The sequence below is a fragment of the Rutilus rutilus genome, assembly GCF_951802725.1.
Source record: "Rutilus rutilus genome assembly, chromosome: 5".
NCBI classification, from domain to species: domain Eukaryota; kingdom Metazoa; phylum Chordata; class Actinopteri; order Cypriniformes; family Leuciscidae; genus Rutilus; species Rutilus rutilus.
Window position 1 is genome coordinate 35,347,074 of NC_140213.1, and position 21,532 is coordinate 35,368,605.

At 37.3% G+C, this 21,532-nt stretch overlaps 2 protein-coding genes across 6 annotated transcripts in view; one reads left to right on the plus strand and one right to left on the minus strand.

Moving 5' to 3' along the window:
* The window catches only part of tbxas1 (thromboxane A synthase 1 (platelet)), a 76,237-nt gene extending 64,724 nt beyond the window's left edge, over nt 1-11,513 (plus strand). For both annotated transcript variants that reach the window (XM_084409178.1, XM_084409177.1), the window contains 4 exons: nt 9,178-9,266; nt 9,391-9,528; nt 10,715-10,877; nt 10,963-11,513. In XM_084409178.1, the coding sequence (XP_084265304.1) occupies nt 9,178-9,266; nt 9,391-9,528; nt 10,715-10,877; nt 10,963-11,058 (486 nt within the window). In that variant the 3' untranslated portion in view covers nt 11,059-11,513. The remainder of the gene's footprint in view (nt 1-9,177; nt 9,267-9,390; nt 9,529-10,714; nt 10,878-10,962) is intronic.
* A 949-nt stretch (nt 11,514-12,462) lies between these two features.
* On the minus strand, nt 12,463-21,038 carry parp12a (poly (ADP-ribose) polymerase family, member 12a). Of its 4 annotated transcripts, none has more exons than XM_084409407.1 (12): nt 20,601-21,038; nt 19,766-19,901; nt 19,257-19,521; nt 18,996-19,109; nt 18,271-18,403; nt 17,318-17,504; nt 16,702-16,822; nt 16,153-16,249; nt 15,968-16,055; nt 14,315-14,445; nt 13,403-13,554; nt 12,463-13,303 (listed from the first exon to the last, which is right to left on the minus strand). In XM_084409407.1, exons 1-12 carry the CDS (start codon nt 20,912-20,914, stop codon nt 13,047-13,049), a joined length of 1,995 nt encoding a protein of 664 aa, XP_084265533.1. In that variant the 5' UTR covers nt 20,915-21,038; the 3' UTR covers nt 12,463-13,046. The 4 variants fall into 4 exon arrangements, with proteins under 4 accessions (XP_084265533.1, XP_084265536.1, XP_084265534.1 ...); XM_084409410.1 differs by having other exon boundaries at nt 15,968-16,052; nt 18,996-19,106; nt 20,601-21,006; XM_084409408.1 differs by having other exon boundaries at nt 18,996-19,106; nt 20,601-21,006.
* Nucleotides 21,039-21,532: the final 494 nt, after the last annotated feature.

A 21,532-nucleotide genomic window follows, 5' to 3' on the forward strand; every position in this document is an offset into this window, starting at 1 on the left:
ACCTTTAAATCCAAATCTATCGATCTTAAACGATCATATGACTTGAAGACTTGGGTTATAGTTCAAGAGTCACATGGGCCATTTTTATGGTGCTTTTGTGTGCTTTTTAATGCTTAAACGTAGGTTAGTCATATGGGACATGATGAGGGTGAGTAAATTATGACAGTTAATTTTTGGATGAACTATTCTTTTAAAGATCCGGTCAGGGAGAGAATGAAAAATCCAGGGAGCATGTGTTGGTGGTTCAGAGTCATAATGCACAATTCAGCACCTGTGAAGAAGATGGAGATAATGAGTGAAAACACAGAGGAAGGGTGAAAATAGCTATGAAAGATGGCCAAAGGATGAAATAGAGGGACGGAGAGCGAGCGAGAGCAGCCGGTAGCTAGCCTTTCCTATCTGTGAATAATTCATTGGTGACGTTCCTCTGAGGCTCGGCCTCCAGGCGGCTCTTTCCCTCATTCAGAGCAGTGATGGGCTCGTCTCCCCTCCCTGATAGCGCTCCAACCTGAATAAAGCGCTTGATTCACCCCCGCTAAATTCAATAACACACCCTTTGATCCTTCCGGAACCACAGCTCTGTATCTGTCGGTTCCCATTGATGTGGCTTTTGGCTCTCTCATTCCTAATGCAACAGCCTTGCCTCTCGGATTTGGAACTTAGGAAATTATGTATACACTGCTTACTTGAATTAATGTAAACAGCATGCTTGTGTTTCTAGTGCAGTTTATTCTAGTCGGGCCATCTTTTATCTTTCGGTTTAATGCGTCATGTGTGCAGATCCATGAAGAGAACAAAAGAAAGAGAGAGAAAGAGAAAGGCTAAAATAGGCTTCAAGGTGTTTAGTGTTACAAAACCTAGTGAGCTGCCTATAATGCATTTTAAGGCATCATACTAAGTGCACTTGTTCTGATATCTTATTTTGGTCAAATTCATAGATGGTCTGTGCCTGTGGATAAGATAAGATAATCCCATAATGTATTGTGAAAAGCTCATAAAAAATGATCTAAGATGACAAAGCTAGAGAAATTATATAAAAAGTATCGATAAAAAGTGATTCGACCATTTAAAAAGGCACTATTGTACCCACAACTTGTGTGTGCTGTGTATTTTTATTCGTTTTCAATTTCCACAGTGTTTATTTAGCAAGATGCTGACACTTAAACTATGTACTCTGCCATCTAGTGTGTGAATTTGATAGTGTCATCTCAAAAATCATATTGAATACTTGACTGAATATTGAATATGTTGTAAACATACATGAATGATGTTACATTATTATCTGCTGCGCAACTCATCCTATACAATTGTTTTTATATAACATAAAAACAATTGTATAGGATGAGTTGCGCAGCAGATAATTGCTGATAACTGGTAAATGGACGATTTTGTCGACAAAAAAAAGAAAGAAAGAAATGAATACTTTTATTCTACAAGTACACATTAAATTAATCAAAAGTGACTGTCGAGTTTTTTTTTTGTTTTATGTTAAAGATTCTATTTCAAATAAATGCTCTTCTTTTGCACAAATACATTAACCAGCAAAACTGTTATGATAACATTGAGCATAGAATAAGCATATTAGAATGATTTCTGAAGGATCATGTGACATTTGAAGACTGGAGTAATGATACTGAAAATACAGCTTTGCCATCACAGAAATAAGTTACAATTTAAAATATATTAAAACAGAAAATAGTTATTTTATATTGTAATAACATTTCAAAATAGTGCATTTTTTCCTGTTTTTTTTTATCAAATAAATGCAGCCTTGGTAAGCATAGGAGAGTTCTTTCAAAAACTTTAATAAAATCTTACAGACCCCAAAACTTTTGTTCGGGATAGTGTAAATAAAATAACTAAGCTCTTTTTTTTTTTTTTTTTAAATGCTACAAGTAAATTTTAGACTCTTTTATAGGACATCTTCTAATTGTAATTAAAACCTAGTTTTAACATTATTATCAGCACATTAAACTGGGATAGCAGAAAGTATCAAAAAGCTTTGAAATGTTACAGACATCAGCTTTAAAGTTTCTAGAACTGCTACTGCACCAAGAAAATGTCGAGATCAGTCATTAATTTGCACAAGTGTGCATTTGTGTGTATGCATGAAGCGGCTCTATCCACTGCTTAAGGTAATGCTTTATGCTACTATTGTGCTTCAGGTTAAAGACAGCAGAGAAAAAAAAGAGAGAAACACCCCCTCTGGATGTAGAAAAGGAAGGGCAAAGTGAGAGCTTTAAGATTTCTCTCTGTTTTACTCTCCCCCTTTCGTTCTTTCTCTTTCCGCTCCCTTCTCTCCCCAGGGCGGATTGAGCTAAAGTACGTGAGGCTGCATACGTCATACTGAGTCCTCAAACCGAGATATTTTAATCCCACCTACAAGCAGCAGGTCATCTGTACTTTTTCAAGTGCTCTACATGTCCCAAATGACTTCTCAAGCAGACACACATCCACAAACACACATAAGGCATGTGCATTCATGCACAAACAGTCATGGTCCACTGCGTCAGCCCCCTTACCTAACAGGGTTTTCATATCAACTAGCATTGTATCGAATAAAGAGGCACTTTTGCTAAGTTTCCTCTGAACAGATGCCTCAATTGTGTCGTTATGTTGTTGATACTGTGGAAGGAGCGATATGACTCCCTTGTTTGTTATTTGGTCTGTGTGCCGGCCGTTTCGATCTCCACCGCATGTGTAATGGAACAGAGCAGATGGAGTCATCAAATGACTGCTGCCACTGTAGAAGGACCGGAGAATATGTAAGTAAGGCCCCTTGAGACAGGAAGGAAGGAGACTTGTAATGTGCCTGATTTAAGCAACCATAACAAATCCTCCAACAGTCAGCTGCACCTCAAACTGACACGTGTGTCGAATGTCAACAGCTAATAGATGCTTGCCATTGTTAGACAACCACCTTCGCTGGGGCTCCGGGGGGATATGCAAATGACTGTGGCAATGAAATTGTGTCTTATTATTTACCTGCCATCGTTTGGCTTATTCAAATACAACGTGCATGTATTATACATGATATATGTATGTAGGGGTGTGCTAAAATAGATATCTTTAAAATCAACTAGTCGAAATTATCAGTCTTAAGTACATTTTGTATAACTAGGCTGGTTTGAGTTCACCTGACCCCAGTTGGGCACATTTCTTAAAGGATTATTATTAATTTTTTTACATAAGAAACGCTCTTAAGTCAAAAACAACCAAATGGATTGTAATTTTAGATTTTACAATTTTAGATTTATTTGAATTTGAATGTAAATCATTCAATTATATATATATATATCAAAAACTATTCAAAGTTCATCTGTCAACCATTCATCTACACACACACACACACACACACACAGTCACACACACATATATATATATATATTTATATAAATCGAGTCAGTCTAACTAATCAACTAGTCGTTTTTGTACGAGTCAACAATCGTGACCCGTCTCTAACAGCATCCTCAATGAACATGTAATTACAATCTGTACTCTCTGAGAAACGTGCAATAATTGAATAGTCTGCATTGCATGCATAATAAGTGAAGGTAAGCATTCCTGTCTGGCGGAGGCAAAGGTGACCAAAATCGTGTGGATTTGCATCCACCGTAATGAGCATTTTAGCTGCACTCTCTGGCAGAATCATGATGGCAAAAACCCCTCATAATTGCTTTTGCGGCAGGGAGCCTCATGACCTGTCATTTGATTGTCCATTACGGCTGTATTTTCCTGCACATTGAGTCAAACTGAGTAAAAGGTGTCCGGGTGTGTGGTGGGGGGTTAAATCCCGGAGGCCGCGCTGGGCCGGAATAGCTCTATCACAGACACACACGGCAGGGCCATGTGAAGAACATAATGAGCATCAGGCACATGGAAGAGACGCACGGCGGGTTCATGGCCTAGCAAAACGGGCTGCCTTGATAAAGCCCAATCATTGTGAATGAAACATAGATGCACCACTACCCAGCATTCCCTGCTATAGATTGGATATTTTCATTCTAAAATCTCCTGATGCTTCTCTAAACATTGAGCTAGAACCGGTCAAACCTTTTAAACTTTTGTATTAATAAAATGAAATTCACACGGAAATCCCGTTCTTTAAAGCTGACCAATCAGATGCAAGAATCCGAGACCACAATGCCAATGTTATTGCAAAAACGTGTTTCATTCGGGTTTTGGTTTTGTGGAGAATTAGGTCCATCTGCTGTGGCTTTGTTGTTGTTTGTTTTCCCCACCATTGTGCTTCAGAAGCTCTAAAGTATTTTTTCTCTCTCTCAACTGCACTAAAAAGAGCCTTTCTTCAGATATATAAATTATGGTCAGCAATATAAAAAATGATCGAAATTTTTTTGTATATATATATATATATATAAAATTATACTTTTTAAAAATGCTGACTGCATTGTTGCATTACTTTTATACCACTACATACTGTAGATACTGTATGTTGTCATCTGCACAATTAAAATTTGATGGCCATAACTCTCACTGTTGTATAATAGCAAAGAAGGCTTTAGGTGAACTTGACCTTGGCCGATTTCAACTAAAAATGGTAACCTTTTTATGCGTTTTGGCCGTTCATTTACACGACAACTGCATTTTGGGGACATGAAAGCGCAGTTCAAAGTGCAAGTTTTTGAGAACGATACCGTTATTGTCTCAGTGTAAACTACAAAACACGAATTTGTGAAAACGATGACGTCATGCGCATGCATATTACGTGTACAGTCTAGGCGTGTAGTGTTTCTTTACAAAGTGACATCGCCAACTACTGGTCTGGCATGAATAATACAGCGTTTTTAGTCGTTTACGCGGATCCGTGTGAAAACGGATCGTTTTGACAATGACGTCATCTGTATTCTAAAAAAATCTTTTCCCATTTTTAGTACATCATTGTCGTGATAACGTACCCTTCAGTCTCCAGATCCGGTTTAAATGGTCCCCTCATAATTGGGTGGCGGTGGTTTTTCAGAAGGATAGTCGTCCTCCGTACAAAACTCACAATCAGTTCTGGCTCCATTCTGACATGATGCTCTAACTATTCACAGTCCATTCAGTTCCCAAAGGACTAAATCTATTATTTTACTGGCTGAATCTTCAATTTCACTTAGAAATACCTCAATATGTCAACCAAAATTGTCTAATTTTCAGACTTTTCTTTGCCTGCGAGGCCTTGCGACTGGAGCTGGGACAAATTCTCCTCCGTCAACTATTCAGACCATGACAAAGCATTGATTTTCTGCTCAGGTGATTTTAATTAGGCATTTTTAATTAGTTTGCCTATTGTTTGTCCTTCATTCTAGAGTTCAGGCATCGGCCAGAACTGTATCATTCATACATCCGGCCCACAGTCTTCTGACATAGGCTGTCTCTAGTTGATAAGAGCACAATCAATGTGTGTGACACTCCCTACAATTAGCTTCCCTAATTAACCATTTGGCCAAGGAAATAGTCACTGCAGGGGGCTGATTTCCAAGCTCGAAGGAAACCAGAGGTGTTGATTCACGAGTTTTACGATTTACAATTCTAAACTGCCAAAAAAACCTGTTAATTCTCTATATACGTGCCCTGAAATTAATGAATCTCTTTTTAGGAGGCCATACAATTAAAAGCCATTAATCTGACTCTGAATGAATGGATTTAGTCTCTACTCTGTTTATTAAAACCCTCACAAAATGGCTGCTTTTCTTTTTCGGCTTTAAACGTGCCTTCAAGAATTGCTTGAACTGATATGATGCGCACATATCTGTGGTTTTTAGAAACACAATAGGTTTTCCAGCCTGTCTGCACCTATCAGAAGACAATGCAAGATGAGACTCATTGTGTTTATGGAGTAACGGCACCCTTGAGCCATCTCCTGTCTGAACATGCATGCCTCCATCACTATCGATAACAATAAATAACTCTTTCTGTGGAAACCCTTAAGGGACGGGTGAGATAAAGAGCCAAATTAACTGTTCTCAACTCGTAGGTACTGTTTAACCTGCATTTTCCCAGAACTGGATGGCAACATTTACAAAAAGGGAAGGGGAAATAAAATGGGAAAATAATATTTGTGGGTTTGGAAAGGTAGCCTAACGCATAGCAAGGAATTTTTTTTTTCTGTCCATCTTGAAACCTATAACATATAACTGTAAGGTATAGAGTTCAGAAGTTTGGGGTTGGTAAGATTTCTAAAAACGTTTTGAAAGAAGTCTATTATGCTCCCCAAGGCTGCATTAATTTGGTCAAAATATGAAAATATAAATATAATTATTTATTTTTTTAAATCCTGTGATGGCAAAGCTGAATTTTTTAGTTTCAGTGTCACATGATCCTTCAGAAACCGTTCTAATATGCTGGTGTGATCAAGAAACATTTGTTATTTTCAATGTTAAAAACAGTTGTGCTGCTTAATATTTAGACAATATATAATAAAAATGAATAATTTTTTACAAAAAAAGATATTACTGTGTTGAGTTGCCATTTGATGTCCAATATTAAATTAAAAAAAAAACAGTTGAGGGCCACTGATATAATGTACTGTAGGCTGCCGCTATATGCTCATCCAGTTATGCAAAAAATTCATATCACATACGCATGCACACATATCATGGGCAGCTAGCCGTAAACAGGAGGTTAAATGTCTAAAATTCAAGAACTGATTGATAGCCTGTCTCCTCTATGACGTGAATGAAGGCAGAATCATAAATAAGGGAGACGACAGACGTGAAGAGGCAGGCTGTCTGCGCTCCAAGGCCTGCGAACACTTCACACGCTCTCACGCAAAAGAAATGAATCTCATTTTCTGAAAAGAGGCTGTTATTAATACCAAGAAATACCACAGAAATGGGTTGTCTTAGCACGGTGCTCCTTTGAACATGGCAAGGCTTTTTTTTGTCTCTCTTGAAATGAATTTGAAGGAAACGTTTGAGTATTTTTAGGTCAAATCATTTCCGAGGGTTTTCTTGTTTTATTCATTCCAATGGTACGGCCCTTTGGATTTTAATCACGCGTTCTGTTTTCTATATACTTAATGAGAATTCATTAGGTTACTTGCATAAGGAATGTGTTTGTTGTCGCCATATGAGAACAAGGAAATGTGCAATTAAATTCAGAGCGTGCCTGTCATGAATTTAGAAACATGGTCACATCTGAGAAACATCTTGATCTCTAAAGAAGGCCAATATTCAACATGTTAGGATGTTTAAATAAATTTAAACAAGGATTAAAATTGCCTTATTTAAGTCCCAGAATGTCTTGTTTGTTTCTTCCCCAATGGCCCATAAGCTTGTAATGGTTGATTTCTGTAGCTTAGCGAAGTGTCGGTCTACAAACAAGGTTTTAGCACACTTATAAAACCAGAAATATTCCCCTTCCATGAAATAAACAGAGCTCAAGAACCTTTGCTTTGCTTTGTATTGGGTTTAGCTCTTCTTTAGCCATTTCAGGCCAAAATTGTTTGCGGTCTCTGATCAGTTGTTAATAAAGTGGCATTCAAGCCCATTCAGGAAGATATAGCACATGCATTACAGCAACATTGTGCACGATTTATCATAAGCATCAATCTTTTGCACTGGGCTTTTGTTTGGTTGTTTGTTTGATGAAAGCTTGAAAAAGAACGAAAAAGGAGAATCAACCGAGACTTGAAAAATTGGCTAGTTTATCTACAGGGCCGTCTGACCTTGCTTTGTCATTTTAGAGGCATCAATGTGCATTCAAGTGGAGTTAAATTTAGTCATACTCGAGGCTGCGAGTCAGAGAATAACAGGGGCTCTGTCCTTTCGGCAGCAATACGGTGAATAGTTCACATTCTCTCAAAGAAATTATTGAAATAATACAGAACCGTGCCAACAGAATCTAAAATACCTCTTTTGTAATGGCACAGAGAGGGAAATATTGATCGCTTTGTAGTTAAGGTTAACTGTTTGATAAGCGTTACTAGTATTCTTAATAAATGTATCCATGGTCACCATAGTTTAGCCAATAATTAGTGGTCCTTTAAACGTCCCTTAAAGTCCCCCTGTGGTGAAAATCAAGCTTTTAATGTTGTTTATATGTCTATGTGGTGTTTTTGAATATGCTTTAAGACAAACCATGTACAAATTCATAAGTCGACACCATTGCTGAGTATTTTCTCTTTAAAACTGCAATGAACCAAAGAGTCTCAAAAACCAGGTTTGAAATCGCTGGCGTTTCTGACGTCTCAAACTACCTTGTAACCAATCACGTCAACGTCTGAGTCTCTGAGCTGGTGTGAGTGAGTGGAGGCGGGGCTAATTTGCATATTCATAAAACCGCGTATACTAAATGAGGCAAGGGTGTAGAGTTACATTCAAACTTTTTCTAGGCATGAAGAAATTTATTTTCAAGGAGAAACCATTTAAATATGTCATTTTGGTGATCAAAGATGAGTTTTAAGGGATACAATTATTGAGAGCACCTTTCAGTCCCTAGTGAGTACGCAACTCACCATGCAAACCAGCTCGCCTGCTGCAGCGAGGAAAAAGTGCAGTGTTTCATCACTGCCATGTCACTCTACACTGGAACCAGAATGACGCCCAACGAGAACTGACAGTGTAGCCAGACAATAGGGGGGCGGGCGCCTGTGGAGGATGCATCCAACGTGCCAGAATTTGCCCCTCTTCTCGCCCCGCTGCATCCTCTCATCTCTGCGACGGATGCTTTTCTTGGTGGAACAGAGTGACTTTAGAGCAGCCAGTCATTTATAATGCCCACATTGCATGACTGGGGGCCTCAGAGGCCGAGGATGTGGGCAGAACTGTACGGGTGCGTGCTCAGTGCCTGACCCCTATTTTCACAGAGCCATGCAGAGATAGACTACTTAGCACTGCCTGCTGGGCAGCGTCTGCTTCGTTTTCAGTTCGAACAAATATTTATTTATTTATCTGAAACTCTAGGCAGCTCTTGGGCATCTGACTGTACATAGTTTGTACATATGATTTGCGTTCTACTAATTTCAAGACAATTAAAATATTGATCACAAAGAAACAAATATAGTACAATATGTAGTACATTTGTTTCAATATTATTTTAAAAGCCATTTTATGTTTAGATGGATCACTGATTATTGCTGCTGTGCTGCCACCTACTGGTCATATGTGGTAACTAGAAATATTTAAGTGCAGGATTGGTGTTGTCATCCTCAATACGTTTGATTCTCTTTTTCAGGAGACAGCGGATTACACTAATGTCCAGGAGCTGAAGTATTTAGACTTGGTCATATGCGAGTCGCTCAGACTCTACCCACCCGCATTCAGGTATGACGGCTACTATTTTATAACCGGTTGAAAACACATTGGTTCTGGGCATTGAACTAGAATGCACTTTTCCCCCAGAGTGAATCTTAAATATCATGGTTTTTTTTTGTGTATTTCATCACAGGGTTGCACGAGATGTTGAGCAAGACTGTGTCGTGAATGGCCAGCTTCTGCCTAAAGGATCATCTCTGGAAATCCCTACAGGTTTCCTTCACTATGACCCGGAGCACTGGACCGAACCTACGAAATTCATCCCGGAGAGGTGAACTGTCTTTCAGCCAGTCCTTTCTAAGCAGAACTGTTTCTGTAACAATGATCATTTATATCTATGATGCTATTATGGCTGTCAGCATTGCACAGCAACAGTTTTCCATGAGCTAGACAAATTGAGTGATACAAATGTGATGCTGTTTTTTCATTGAAAAAATTTTTTTTGGGGTATGTTTACATGACAATGATGTACTAAAAAAGGCGTTAAAAACAAAATTATTTTGCTTTTTCGTGTACAGAGTACAGACGACAACGTTGTCAAAAAGATCCCTGTTCACATAGATCAGTGAAAAACGACTAAAAATGCTGTATTATTCATGCCAGGCCAGTAGTTGGCGATGTCACTTTAAGAAACACTTCGCGGCTATAGACTGAACACGTAAAACGCATGCTCATGATGTCACATTACACAAATTCGTGTTTTTGTAGATTACATAGAGACGATAATGGTATCGGTTTCAAAAGCATGCACTTTGAAACAAAAATGACCGTTTTTAGTTGAAAACGGTGTTGTGTAAACGGGCCCTACGTTCAGCGTAGTTACATATACATTACCATTCAAAAGTTTGGGGTCAGTAAGATTTTTTTAAAGAAACTAATACTTTTATTCAGCAAGAACACATTACATTGTTCAAAAGTGACAAGGACATTTATAATGTTACAAAGAATTTCTATTTCCAATACATGCTGTTCTTTTGAATCTTTCTATTCATCAAAGAATCTTGAAAAAAAAAATTGTATCATGGTTTCCACAAAAATATTAAGCAGCACAACTGTTTTCAACATTGATAATAATAAAAGATGTTTTTTGAGCACCCAATCAGCATTAGAATGATTTCTGAGGGATCATGTGACACTGAAGAGTAATGACGCTGAAAATTCAGCTTTAACATCACTGGAATAAATTATATTTTAAAATATATTAAAGATTTAAATTGTAATCATATTTTACTGTATTTTTGATCAAATAAATGCATTCTTGATGAGCATAGGAGACTTCTTTCAAAAACATTTAAAAACTTTTGTACGGTATCTTACAGAATATTTTGTAGTTATTTCAAATCCTCTCTGTGGATATTCTATGGATATTTTTCCACAATCTGTACACAGCTATTTCTCCATTTTGTTTGCCTGCCTCCCGTGTGATGTGCTCACAATGAACTCTGCATTTGTCTCAGGTTCACTCCAGAAGCCAAGGCCAGCCGGCACCCATTTGTGTATCTGCCATTTGGAGCCGGGCCACGCAGCTGTGTGGGCATGAGATTGGCCCAGCTGGAGATTAAAGTGGCTCTGGTTCACATATTTAGGAGGTTTAACATTGTGGCCTGCGAGGACACTGAGGTTTGTCATTGTTTGACTGGAAAAGTGCAGCTTTAGTATGCATGTAGATTCTGTTTTCCAATATTTTCTCTTTCATGTCACACAGGTTCCTCTGGAATTAAAGTCGAACACAACCCTCGGACCCAAGAATGGCATTTTTGTCAAAATCACCAAGAGGGAGAATTTTGAGGATGAGTCCTGATATGGTTTCAGTTCTCAGCTGCAGTCAGATTCTAATCAAATTATTTCGAAATCATATTACTTATTCTGGAGTCATATGACAAACATATCTGTACTAATTGTTTGATTAAAACTGATTTATACAGTGTCACATACTGTATGGTACATTTGATAAAAGGAACTGGGATGAGACGTCTTGCCTTATTGCCCACAAGGCATTTGATTTTATGTTGATTACACTGTTATTTTATGTATTTTATATTATGTAAATATACAGTGCTGTACCAGAATAATGAGATTATTAAGGTTCAGAGTGTGCAGCTTGCTGTATTGTGTTTGTGTGGCATTATCTTAGCTCATTTAGTTGAACGTGGATGTTTACTCAGGGTACTATGAATGAACTGTAAACTGACGACATATTCAAATGATTTTAAATTAAAAGTATTAATAATGACTAAATAAATGGTTTAACACTCATTATACTTGTATTTATCTCCATCCTCATTATTTGATATCATGCATCTTAGACCCACATGAAAGGAATCAAGTGTGTGATTCTGTCATGAGCTTTAAACCACAGAACTTTTCGATAGAACTCTGTGAAAGTTTGTTTTGTATATAAAACCAACTTACTGTAAACGTGGACGGTTCTTGTCCCGAAAAAGCCGCTGAGGGGAACAAAGTCTGCGATTAGTAGTCTCCATACCCGATTTCTAAGACTTCACTTCTGAGTCTTGCCACCAGGGGTCGCAGTGACTCCCCAATAATATCTGACCTGCTACTTATCTTCTCATGATTTCCTGTTAAATGTCCTTCCCCTTGCTTATTTTTCCACTACATTATTAAGCAATCACATCACATTAATCTTGCTCCTTTATTAGTGATTTTGCATTTCTTGATTTTTTTGACCTACAAATTAAAGTTGCGATTTTATTTTGGATATTACATGCTGCAAATCTTTCATAATTATTTGTCAAACTGTATTGTTTATAGCAGAGCTGTACTTTGCATATCAGCATTTTCCCAGAGGTCCAAGAATGTGATGGGTGGAAACTTCAAAATCAAATACTAACAGAGACTAGGGATAGTTCACCAAAAAAAATTCTCATTATGTACTTAGCCTAAACAGGAAAGGTGAATGTCTTAATTCACTATAAAAGTGGTGCACTATATTTTAAGTCATCTGAAGCCATGCGATAACTGTGGCAGACCGATATTTAAGTTCTAGACATCCATCCTACCTTTTTACATTCATAAGAAGCACATTTTGTTTTTTTGATGAATTATTTGAGTCAAACCTTTTCAATGAATCATTAATTCAAATAAAGTTCAACTTGCCGATGCATACATACATATATACATACACATATATATATATATATATATTTTTTTTTTTTTATGAAAATAATTGTACAAAGTACCGGTCTGTAACAGTATCAGTACTTTAATTCCATCCACCTCATTGAACAAAAAAAAAAAAAAAAAAAAAACTTGCTCAGTGTTCATACAATTCTCAACCTCATCATTTACCTTTCATATTCTGCATTAAAATCTAGTGCAATAAAACTGAATTATTGATTGATTTAGTGATTATACTATATATACCTATACTATATACCTTAGATTATACAACTGATATAATAACCTTTGTTTATCAGTGCCAAAGCCAATAAGGAAATACAATGATTGCATCAAATACATAGACATTACATAAAAACATGTTATTTTATTCCTGTTATATCTGTCACAGATGATTGTTTAGTAATCCTAATTATGATTAAACAATTACCTAATATATAATACCCCACAAACATTTTCTTGAAAGAAAATACTTTAAAATGCTAAAGAGTTGTAGATTTTAGTTATGTTCAGTGATGTTAACATAAATCGTTTGTGTAACAGGACTTTCAAAACTATTTCAAGAAATTAGTATATAAGAAAACCTGCTTTACATTATTAGAATGTTTCAATGTATCAAGCATATTTAAACATAGTTTGATACTACACAAATTAAGAGTATTCAATGATGTACTCAGGATAGATCTGGAATTTCTCAAACACAACAAAAATGGCTGGGTTGGTCTCATTGTCAACACAGCTGTTGTAAAAGCTTTGATTGTCGGGTTTCTGTGGAGGACGGAGAAAACTACTGTTACCCCTTGTGAAGTCTCCGACCAGCACCAGTGCCACAAACATCTTCTTGGTCTTGCCGTTCCTGGATTTTGCATATCTGTCAGAGTATAAAGCATCTCTGGCAAAATAGCTGCCTGTTAATCATTAAAAAATCGATTCAGAAACATGCAATAGTATTTCATAACTTTCATTGTACATTTGTACTGTACTTGTACTGTTCTATGCATAAATACCTTTCCCATAACTTGTCCCATGACTGCCACAGATCCTCCAGTCAAAGTTCTGCTCACAGATGGCATCTATGAAAGACTCATCCGTACCATGGAAAAGGTAACGCTGGTTCACAGCATTCCCTCCATTCTTCATATTCATTTGTTCTTTTTGCCTAGAAAAAAAACATGGTATAATGGGTAAATTAGATCAATAAAACGCGTATACCATATTCAAAATACTATTATTACCCACTTAGAATGTAAATAGTGTATTTGGATACTTAAACACTTATTAATATTAAAGTTGTCATGAAACGGAAGTTGCGGTCGTCTTTTTTCCCTCTATGTGCAGTACATCTGAGTGAAACGGCTTTGTTGAGCAAAAAAAAAAAAAAAAAAGTAGGCTGGGACTTAATTTTGTCCATCGGGAATTGATTGGATCATTGTGATTCCAAAAATTAAAGATTACAAGGGCACATTAATTAAATTTGTTTTAAAAAGATCTGTACATTTATAATAAATACTGCAATATTCCATTTTAATAGCACATTTTTCAAGTAAAATACCAAGTTATAATTCAAATTACAATAGTAGATATATTATTCAAATCAAAGATTAAGAATGTGTTTACTTTATGTTCATCCCACATTCATGGAACATGTTCATAATTCAAGTGATAAACTATACCTGTGTGATTTTAGGGGGAAATGACTTCATACATTCACTAAAATGGCTTGAAAGTGAAGTTAGTTCTGAGAAAAGCTCGCAGATCCAAAAGATCTGACTGTCCAAAATGGTAGTTTTTACAAATACAGTAAAGCTGAAGTATAATATGTAATGACCTTGTGCAACTGAACTTTCTTCTAGTAGTCATGTTGTTGTTGTTGTTTTTCCTAGTGAAATGTTAAATAGAAATACGTGAAAAAAACATACCACTGAAAGACCTTCCAGAGAGAAGGATTCTGCACTCTTTCAATGCTGCGAATGATGCTTTTGGGCATTGTTCTACTAAACATTGAACCCACTCTTTGGTATTCCTTGGAAGAGCTTTGCAAAGGAATAATCTAAGGAAACATTGCACTGTTTTAGTTTCAGGAAGTCAGTATTATTAAATGACTGTTGGTAACTGATGCTTTTCGACTAAATAAAAACTATGTGATGTTCCACATATGTAAGTCGCTTTGGATAAAATGCTTAAAGATATGGTTCGGAGTAAAATCAACCTAGGGTCCTTTGCACCATGACATCGAACCAAACACCCTTACTTTTTGTGTGTGTGGACCACTATTTGAAATCAAGAATTTTCGCGGACCACCTCATAATACACATAATAAAATATGTCTACACAGAGTCCTACCTGAATTAATCTGCACCTCTAAATAGGCTTACTAGCTCTAAAACTATCATTGGTCATCACATCAGTACAACAGGCTTGTTAAAAGAAAGTTTACTGCACACAACGGCTGCCACATATTTTATTTATTTATTTACTCAAGCGCCCAAGGGCATAATCAGGTTCATTTGAACAACAGGCTTATTTCCATAGCAATGGAGTATGTAATCTATACAGTAATAAGAACACTGGAATATAGTCAACATTTCAAAACCTTTGGCGATTTTAGGGGATTATTAATCTTCAGAGTTTTACAAGTCCTCAAAAAGTACATAGGCTTGAGTTTGTCCACTTAACAGCACATCCGCAAAACATTTCAGAAATGCGAGATCAAGAAACTAACTGGAAATTAAAATAATAACAGGCCTTATTCATTCCATTTATAAACGTTTCGTTTCATATAAACTGCCTATGCCTAACTGTGCGTTCACACCGGACGCGAATAGCGCGTCAAATTCAAAAAGGGATCATATGTCAAATTCGCGACTGCCGGCGTCTAGTGATACACTTGACCACTTTGTATCAATTCGCGCGTCAAGAGCGAAATTGACGCGCGTAAAAACAAAAGTTTGAAGCGAAATTTCGTCCGGTGTGAACGCACTATGCGTGTGATGTGATAATGAGAACATATTTGCCTCTGCCCTTTTCTCTTCAGAGAATCTGTTGCTATCCACCGAACCAATGTTGTGGTTCTAACGGCACTGAACTTGAATGTCACGGCCGAACACCACTAGGCTATTTTAGTAATCACACAATAACTTGACAATTTAATTAATTTTATATCAATATAGGCCTACATATTCTTTTTACTTTTTTTTTGTTATGGGAATTTCCTAGTAAAATGAAGGTAAAAAAAAATATTATTTTATATTTTATTTTGCCTTTCCACGGACCACTAGTGGACAGTTTGGGAATGGCTGCACTAAGCCATTCGGCTGATATCTCTAAATAATCTCTAACTTTAAAAATGTTCAACCAAGGGAATAAAGGCTTCTGGGGGGGGTGTTTGGCTCGAGGTCATGGTGCAAACGACCCTAGGATGATTTCACTCCAAACCATCCCTTTAATGAGTAGTAAGAGTAGAAACACTAATCTTCATCTACAGTATAACCCCAAGTACAGTACAGAATTGATTCCCGTAGCGTTTAATAACTGCTTGACCTCTCGGTACACAATGAGATTGGACTATGTACCTTGTAAGTGCAGCTAGGAAGAGCTCCTTTGTCCCAGTAAGGAGGAACTTCCACAGAAGAAGATGCTGAGCTGTCTGGAGACTCACTGCTAATTAAAAACATAATACACTAAAGTGCACTGAACAACAAATAAATCATGTTCAATGTGTGTGGATGTAATTAACAAGAGGTAGAGTATATCATACCCCTTGATTTTGCTCTTGACATCTTCGGCCGAAACAAAACGTGGTCTCCTTCTAACGTCCCTTACAGTTTTGTACTTCAGATTTTGCTGGCACATCTCTGAAAACGATTTGCCAAAACATCATGTCAACTCTATTTTAGTATTATTTATGGTAATAGTTTAGTTTAGGGTCCAATTCTCACCATTAATTTGTTGCATATTACTAGGATGTTGGCGGTTTGTTAGTACTTATAAAGCACATATTAATGCCTTATTCCTAATCCTACCCAATACCTAAACGTAACAACTACCTTACTAACTATTAATAAGCAGTAATTTTATTGAGGCAAAAGTCGTAGTTAATAGTTAGAAGTGTAACCTTATTTATATATTATTATAGTATTTATTGTTTTGTATTAGCTAATTGTATGTGCTTTTGTCATTGTTATTAGTTGCCAAAGCAACATTTCTAATGCTCGTTTAAGTTTTTCATCTAATATTTCGAATTTATTTTAGCTTTATTTTAATAAAGAAATGATTTAGTTTTAGTTAACAGTAACAACACAAGTACCTTTTAATTTGAGGACGTATTGATGGTTCTCTGAAGTGAACGAGATTTCCTTTTCACTGTCAGCCAGGTAATGTTTCTCGAGGTCTTCCGAGGTGATTGACGCCACGAGTTTAGAATCCTCCTGTAAGATTCACACAATAACTGCTGTGAAATGTAGTTAAAAAGCTTTTTTGTATAATATATTGACACAAATAACTATAAATGTATAGAATTAGTGTTCGTTTACACGGACCCGTGTATATATGCCATCAAGAGCATGCCAAATCTGTAGGTGGCAGTGTAACGAGAAGCTCAAGCCCACGTTAGCCAATCAGAATCCTGAAAATAGCAACAGCTACTCGCACTTTTGACGCAGGTGCAAGTTCTGTCGCATACTGTGACGTCAGCTGCCTAAAACTTTAACATGCAAACGTGCAAACAAAGTTTTCCAAAAAATTTCTAGAAAGAATCGTTTTCAGAGGCAAATTCTCCGTTTGCGTGTAAACGAAGGGCACAAACGAAGGGAAATGTCTCCGTTTTTCAAAATAATTATGTACGTGTAAAGGGGCCTTATTCTTCAAGAACAAGCTTTAGAATCGTTTTTTGAGAGGTATTATGTTACAAATGTGTCACTGACCCCTTTGCCATACTCAGTCCAACCTCCCTTGTCATTCTTCCAGAACCAGATCCATTCAGTGGTCAGAATGAAATGGGGTGGTTTAGTAACAGAAGATGCTGTGGACAGCCGACGGACTTCTGACACTCCACAAGTCATTGACATAAAGTCCACCACCTGATGATCCCCCGAGCTGCTCTGGGTAATACTGCAATATGGAGAACACAACAAGTGTTATAAAAATCATGACAAACCACTACAATTACTGGCCACTTCAGATACACATGTACAACATGTACAATCTTTAATTGGGCACTATTTTTCCAATCAATTTTCCTTTTTTCACATCAATAACTTAATAAAATAACTTTTATTTTACATGAAGCGGGTCTCCTCATAGGAGCAGACGTATTAAGGTCACGTGACTAGATGGATACTACTGATTTCATTGGACACAAAATAGATTAATCACTCACAACTGACAAAGCATTTCTACAAGGGTATCGGTTGCTTTGGCAAGCGATGAAACGCTAGATTTGCAACCTTAATGTTATTAGAAAACCCATTAAAGTCCACATGAATTCAAAATTGACCATTTTTACTTTGTTTGCCTAAATTGTTAGTTTTGTGGTGAACAATTCATCCATGCAAGTCAATCCACACAAAAAAATTTTTTTGGCTTTGTAATCTTTAATCAAAATCTGAAAATGCCCCTCCCCTCTGCCTTGGAGGACCTTCTCTGATGACGTATGTTTGACGGCTTGGTTTGGGAAACGCTTAACCACTCCCCTCAAACCGTTAGTCTGCTATGAGCGAGAGATGGAGAGGAGGAGCGCTAGAGTAAAACCCTGCCCTCTGTTCAATATTCCTTTTCACTGGGAAATACGTCACAGCACTGGAGAAAAGTCGTTTGCAACTTCCGGTTCACGCGGACTTTAAAATACCACTGAGTATATATGTGTATCTTTTTATACCACAGAACATTAGCTGGACTGCAGTATGCCTTCTCAACCTCCTCTTCATTCAGTAAGTCACCCCACGTAGTTCCATCCTTCTGCAATATCTGCCATTTATAGGGTAGATGGTGGTGAAAACGGGCACACTTGTCTAGAGGGAACACAAATGATGGGATGTCAAACACAAAAAACATTATACAAAAAATATGTGTTTTAATATTTAAAGTTTGAGAAACTCTTTGCTGCATCCATATATGCCTACTTGCACACTATATAGTATGAGGAAAAACTGTACGTCAAAAAAGTAGTATGTCCAAATACATGTCATCCGAAAAACATTAGGCGGAACGCACCCACATGACCTACTACTTCTGCCGAGATTCTGGAGTGCGTGTTTGATGGACACTTTACTATCCCATGAAACCATGGGAGAAGAGTTATGAATGGCAGTGAAGCAACACAACTGACGATGGTACAGTAGGTCACGTGACAAGTGACAACATGGCGTATGTAGTGCAAATTTAATTCATACTACCCATAATCATACTATACAGAACTTTTACGGCCGCAAAGTAAGTTGCTAAACAAAATGTAGCACCTACTACCCAGACAGCAACATGATGTCGGCCCAGATCCGGCCCACATCTGGTACGCATGGAATCGGTACGCCGGATCTGGGCCAACACTTTGTTACTGTCTGGGTAGACATGCGATTTCGGACATGAGATATTCAATTACTTCACCTTTGAAACTACATCCAGTGCGTATGAAAAAGAGACAGATTTCATTGTGATCCGCTTCACTGACAGAGCTACTGGATTTCTGTCTGGTCCGTCCTCTCACTGCTGGTAGAGCTGCTGTCCAGATAGAAAGCAGAATGGAATGAGACATGGAGGAGAAGAACCAAACAAACAGAGCAGTAATCTACAGCTATTTTGTTCAGTGCAAAATAATGTGCGCTAATTTGCAAACAAACAGAATCAGTGGCTCTTTTTTTCATTCACCTGTCTCAGTCTTCTTGAAAGCGGAAGATGCGATCAGTAACTTGTTCTTGTAAAGCTTGCAGAGTCTGTGCATGTTTTCTGGACCGAGTCCTCGGACATTCAGAATTTTCTGAGCATTTGCATCGAATCTGTGGGACCTTTTGCAGCCTGCTCCAAACTTACAGTCATCCTGCAGGAAGTGCTGGCAGATGTGCAGGTTGGTACAGGATGTTTTATATTTACAACTGCCATATTCGCCAATCCCCTTGTTGTAGTGGGAGCACACCTAGGCAAATCACAGAAGACGTCACTATGTGAAGATAAATATATGTTGTGTATGTTCGGTCATCCTGGGTCAGAGTACACAGCTTCTGTAATCACTTCACTTGTTATGCAGAGTGAGACATGCTCATGCAGGTGAAAAGTTAATGTTTATACAATCTAGATATTTTAAAGTCAGTTTCAAATACCGTCCAGAGTCTGACTTACAAAAGTCACCGGAATAAAGAATGAGAAAACTGAGAAAGTACCTCAGGAAGTAATGAGGGGTCATTTTGAAGGAGAAGTTGAAACAACTCTCCACTTGTAAGGCCATGAAGATCATTACTTTTCAGGAGGTCAGAATTATGTGCTGAAGTCAAGTCATGGGGATTTTTGCATTTCACCCTAAGAATGAAAAAATAAGGCAAATTAAATATATTTATATATAGTGAAATATTATTTTCAGATCATCTAAATACAACACACAGAGTTATTTTGTAATGTACAAACAAGGTGTAATTCCGTCTAAGCAAAAATTGTGCACATGTTATTTTACTGTGTAAATATTATTATTAACTGCATATTAGTATGCATGCTGCATTCCAACTATTGCTGGCACCTATTCCAACTTTACAAGTTCCTAGAGTCATATGTAGACTCATATGTAGCCTAATGATGATGACTAATCAAATAGCAACTTAGGACAGTTAAAAAGAAAACTGAAATACATACGAGAATATTTACAGTACAAGATACTGAATGAATGAACTTAGTTATAGTAACTAGGCTAGTAAAACTGAAATAGTTACCAGCACAATTGAAATGCATACTAGGGTAGTTAGTTGTCACTGGAACTGTGCTAGTATCACACTAATGAAATTTAAAAGAAAAAAGAAGAAAAAAAGATAGGCTACTAGGCGCTACTGGATTACTACAAGTAAAAGTAAACAGGGGCTAGTTCTAAATACAGATGCTAGTTAGTTTGAATGAATACACGTTAAAAAGGCGTATATATACCTTGTCTCTACCTTAGTGTTTATGACATACACATACAAATATTCATTACAACCGGCAGGCCTATGAAGGAACTCAAAGTTTACTTACCCAAATCTGCAATTTCCGCATACAAAGTACCTGCACAGGTGTAGGTCTTCACACCCGGCACATTTGTCATTTTTACACACTCGCAGTGAGGTTTTGGCAATGATCTGGCTGTCAGCAGCTGGTATGGAGCTTCTGGGGTTCGAGCCTTGATCCTGAACTATAACAAACCTCTGGTGATCATCGAGCACCTGAGACAAAACCTGATCCGCCACCGTGAAACGCTGCCGCAAATTCTTCTCGACTTCACCATACTCCGTACAGCCTTCATGCTTGCAGAGAAAGTCAAATATATGTCTTGAGACGATATACGACATTTTCGTTGATGCCGTCAACGACAGTAAATAGTTTTCACTGCTTCAAGGGTTTGGCCGATGGTTTTGGGCATTTAAACGGAAACGAAAGCGAAACTGATGCTGGTCTTTGGCGCCCCCTGCTGCCTGCAACCCAAGATAATGTTAGATAGAAGCCACATTCGACCACTTGTTTTTTACAGTCTATGCTCAAGACACGTCGGCGCGCCCGCCATCTTGGAACGGGTCACGTATCGTCACTCAATGCCTAGCTGCCCGGAAATGAGAGAAACAACTAAACAAAAAACAAAAAACAAAAAACAAAAAAAATTGGAAATTACATAAAATCCAGTGCTTTCAATTCAAACCATTACACGTTTTCAGGGCTTTTTTGTTTGTTCCACAAGATTTACATTATAATTTAAAGTTATTTTTAAAATGTGAAACATTTGGTTTGCATTGAGCCCACTTCTTTTAAAGTATATGGTATTTTCCTAATAAAATAAATAACTGTATAATATGTTGTTCTTTACATTCCAAATTGTCATTCTGAGTATTAAAAAAGCACATCAAATACACACATTTCTATCATACACTTCAGTTTTCTACTAATAAAGGTTTTTAAATCTTTCCAAAGAGTAG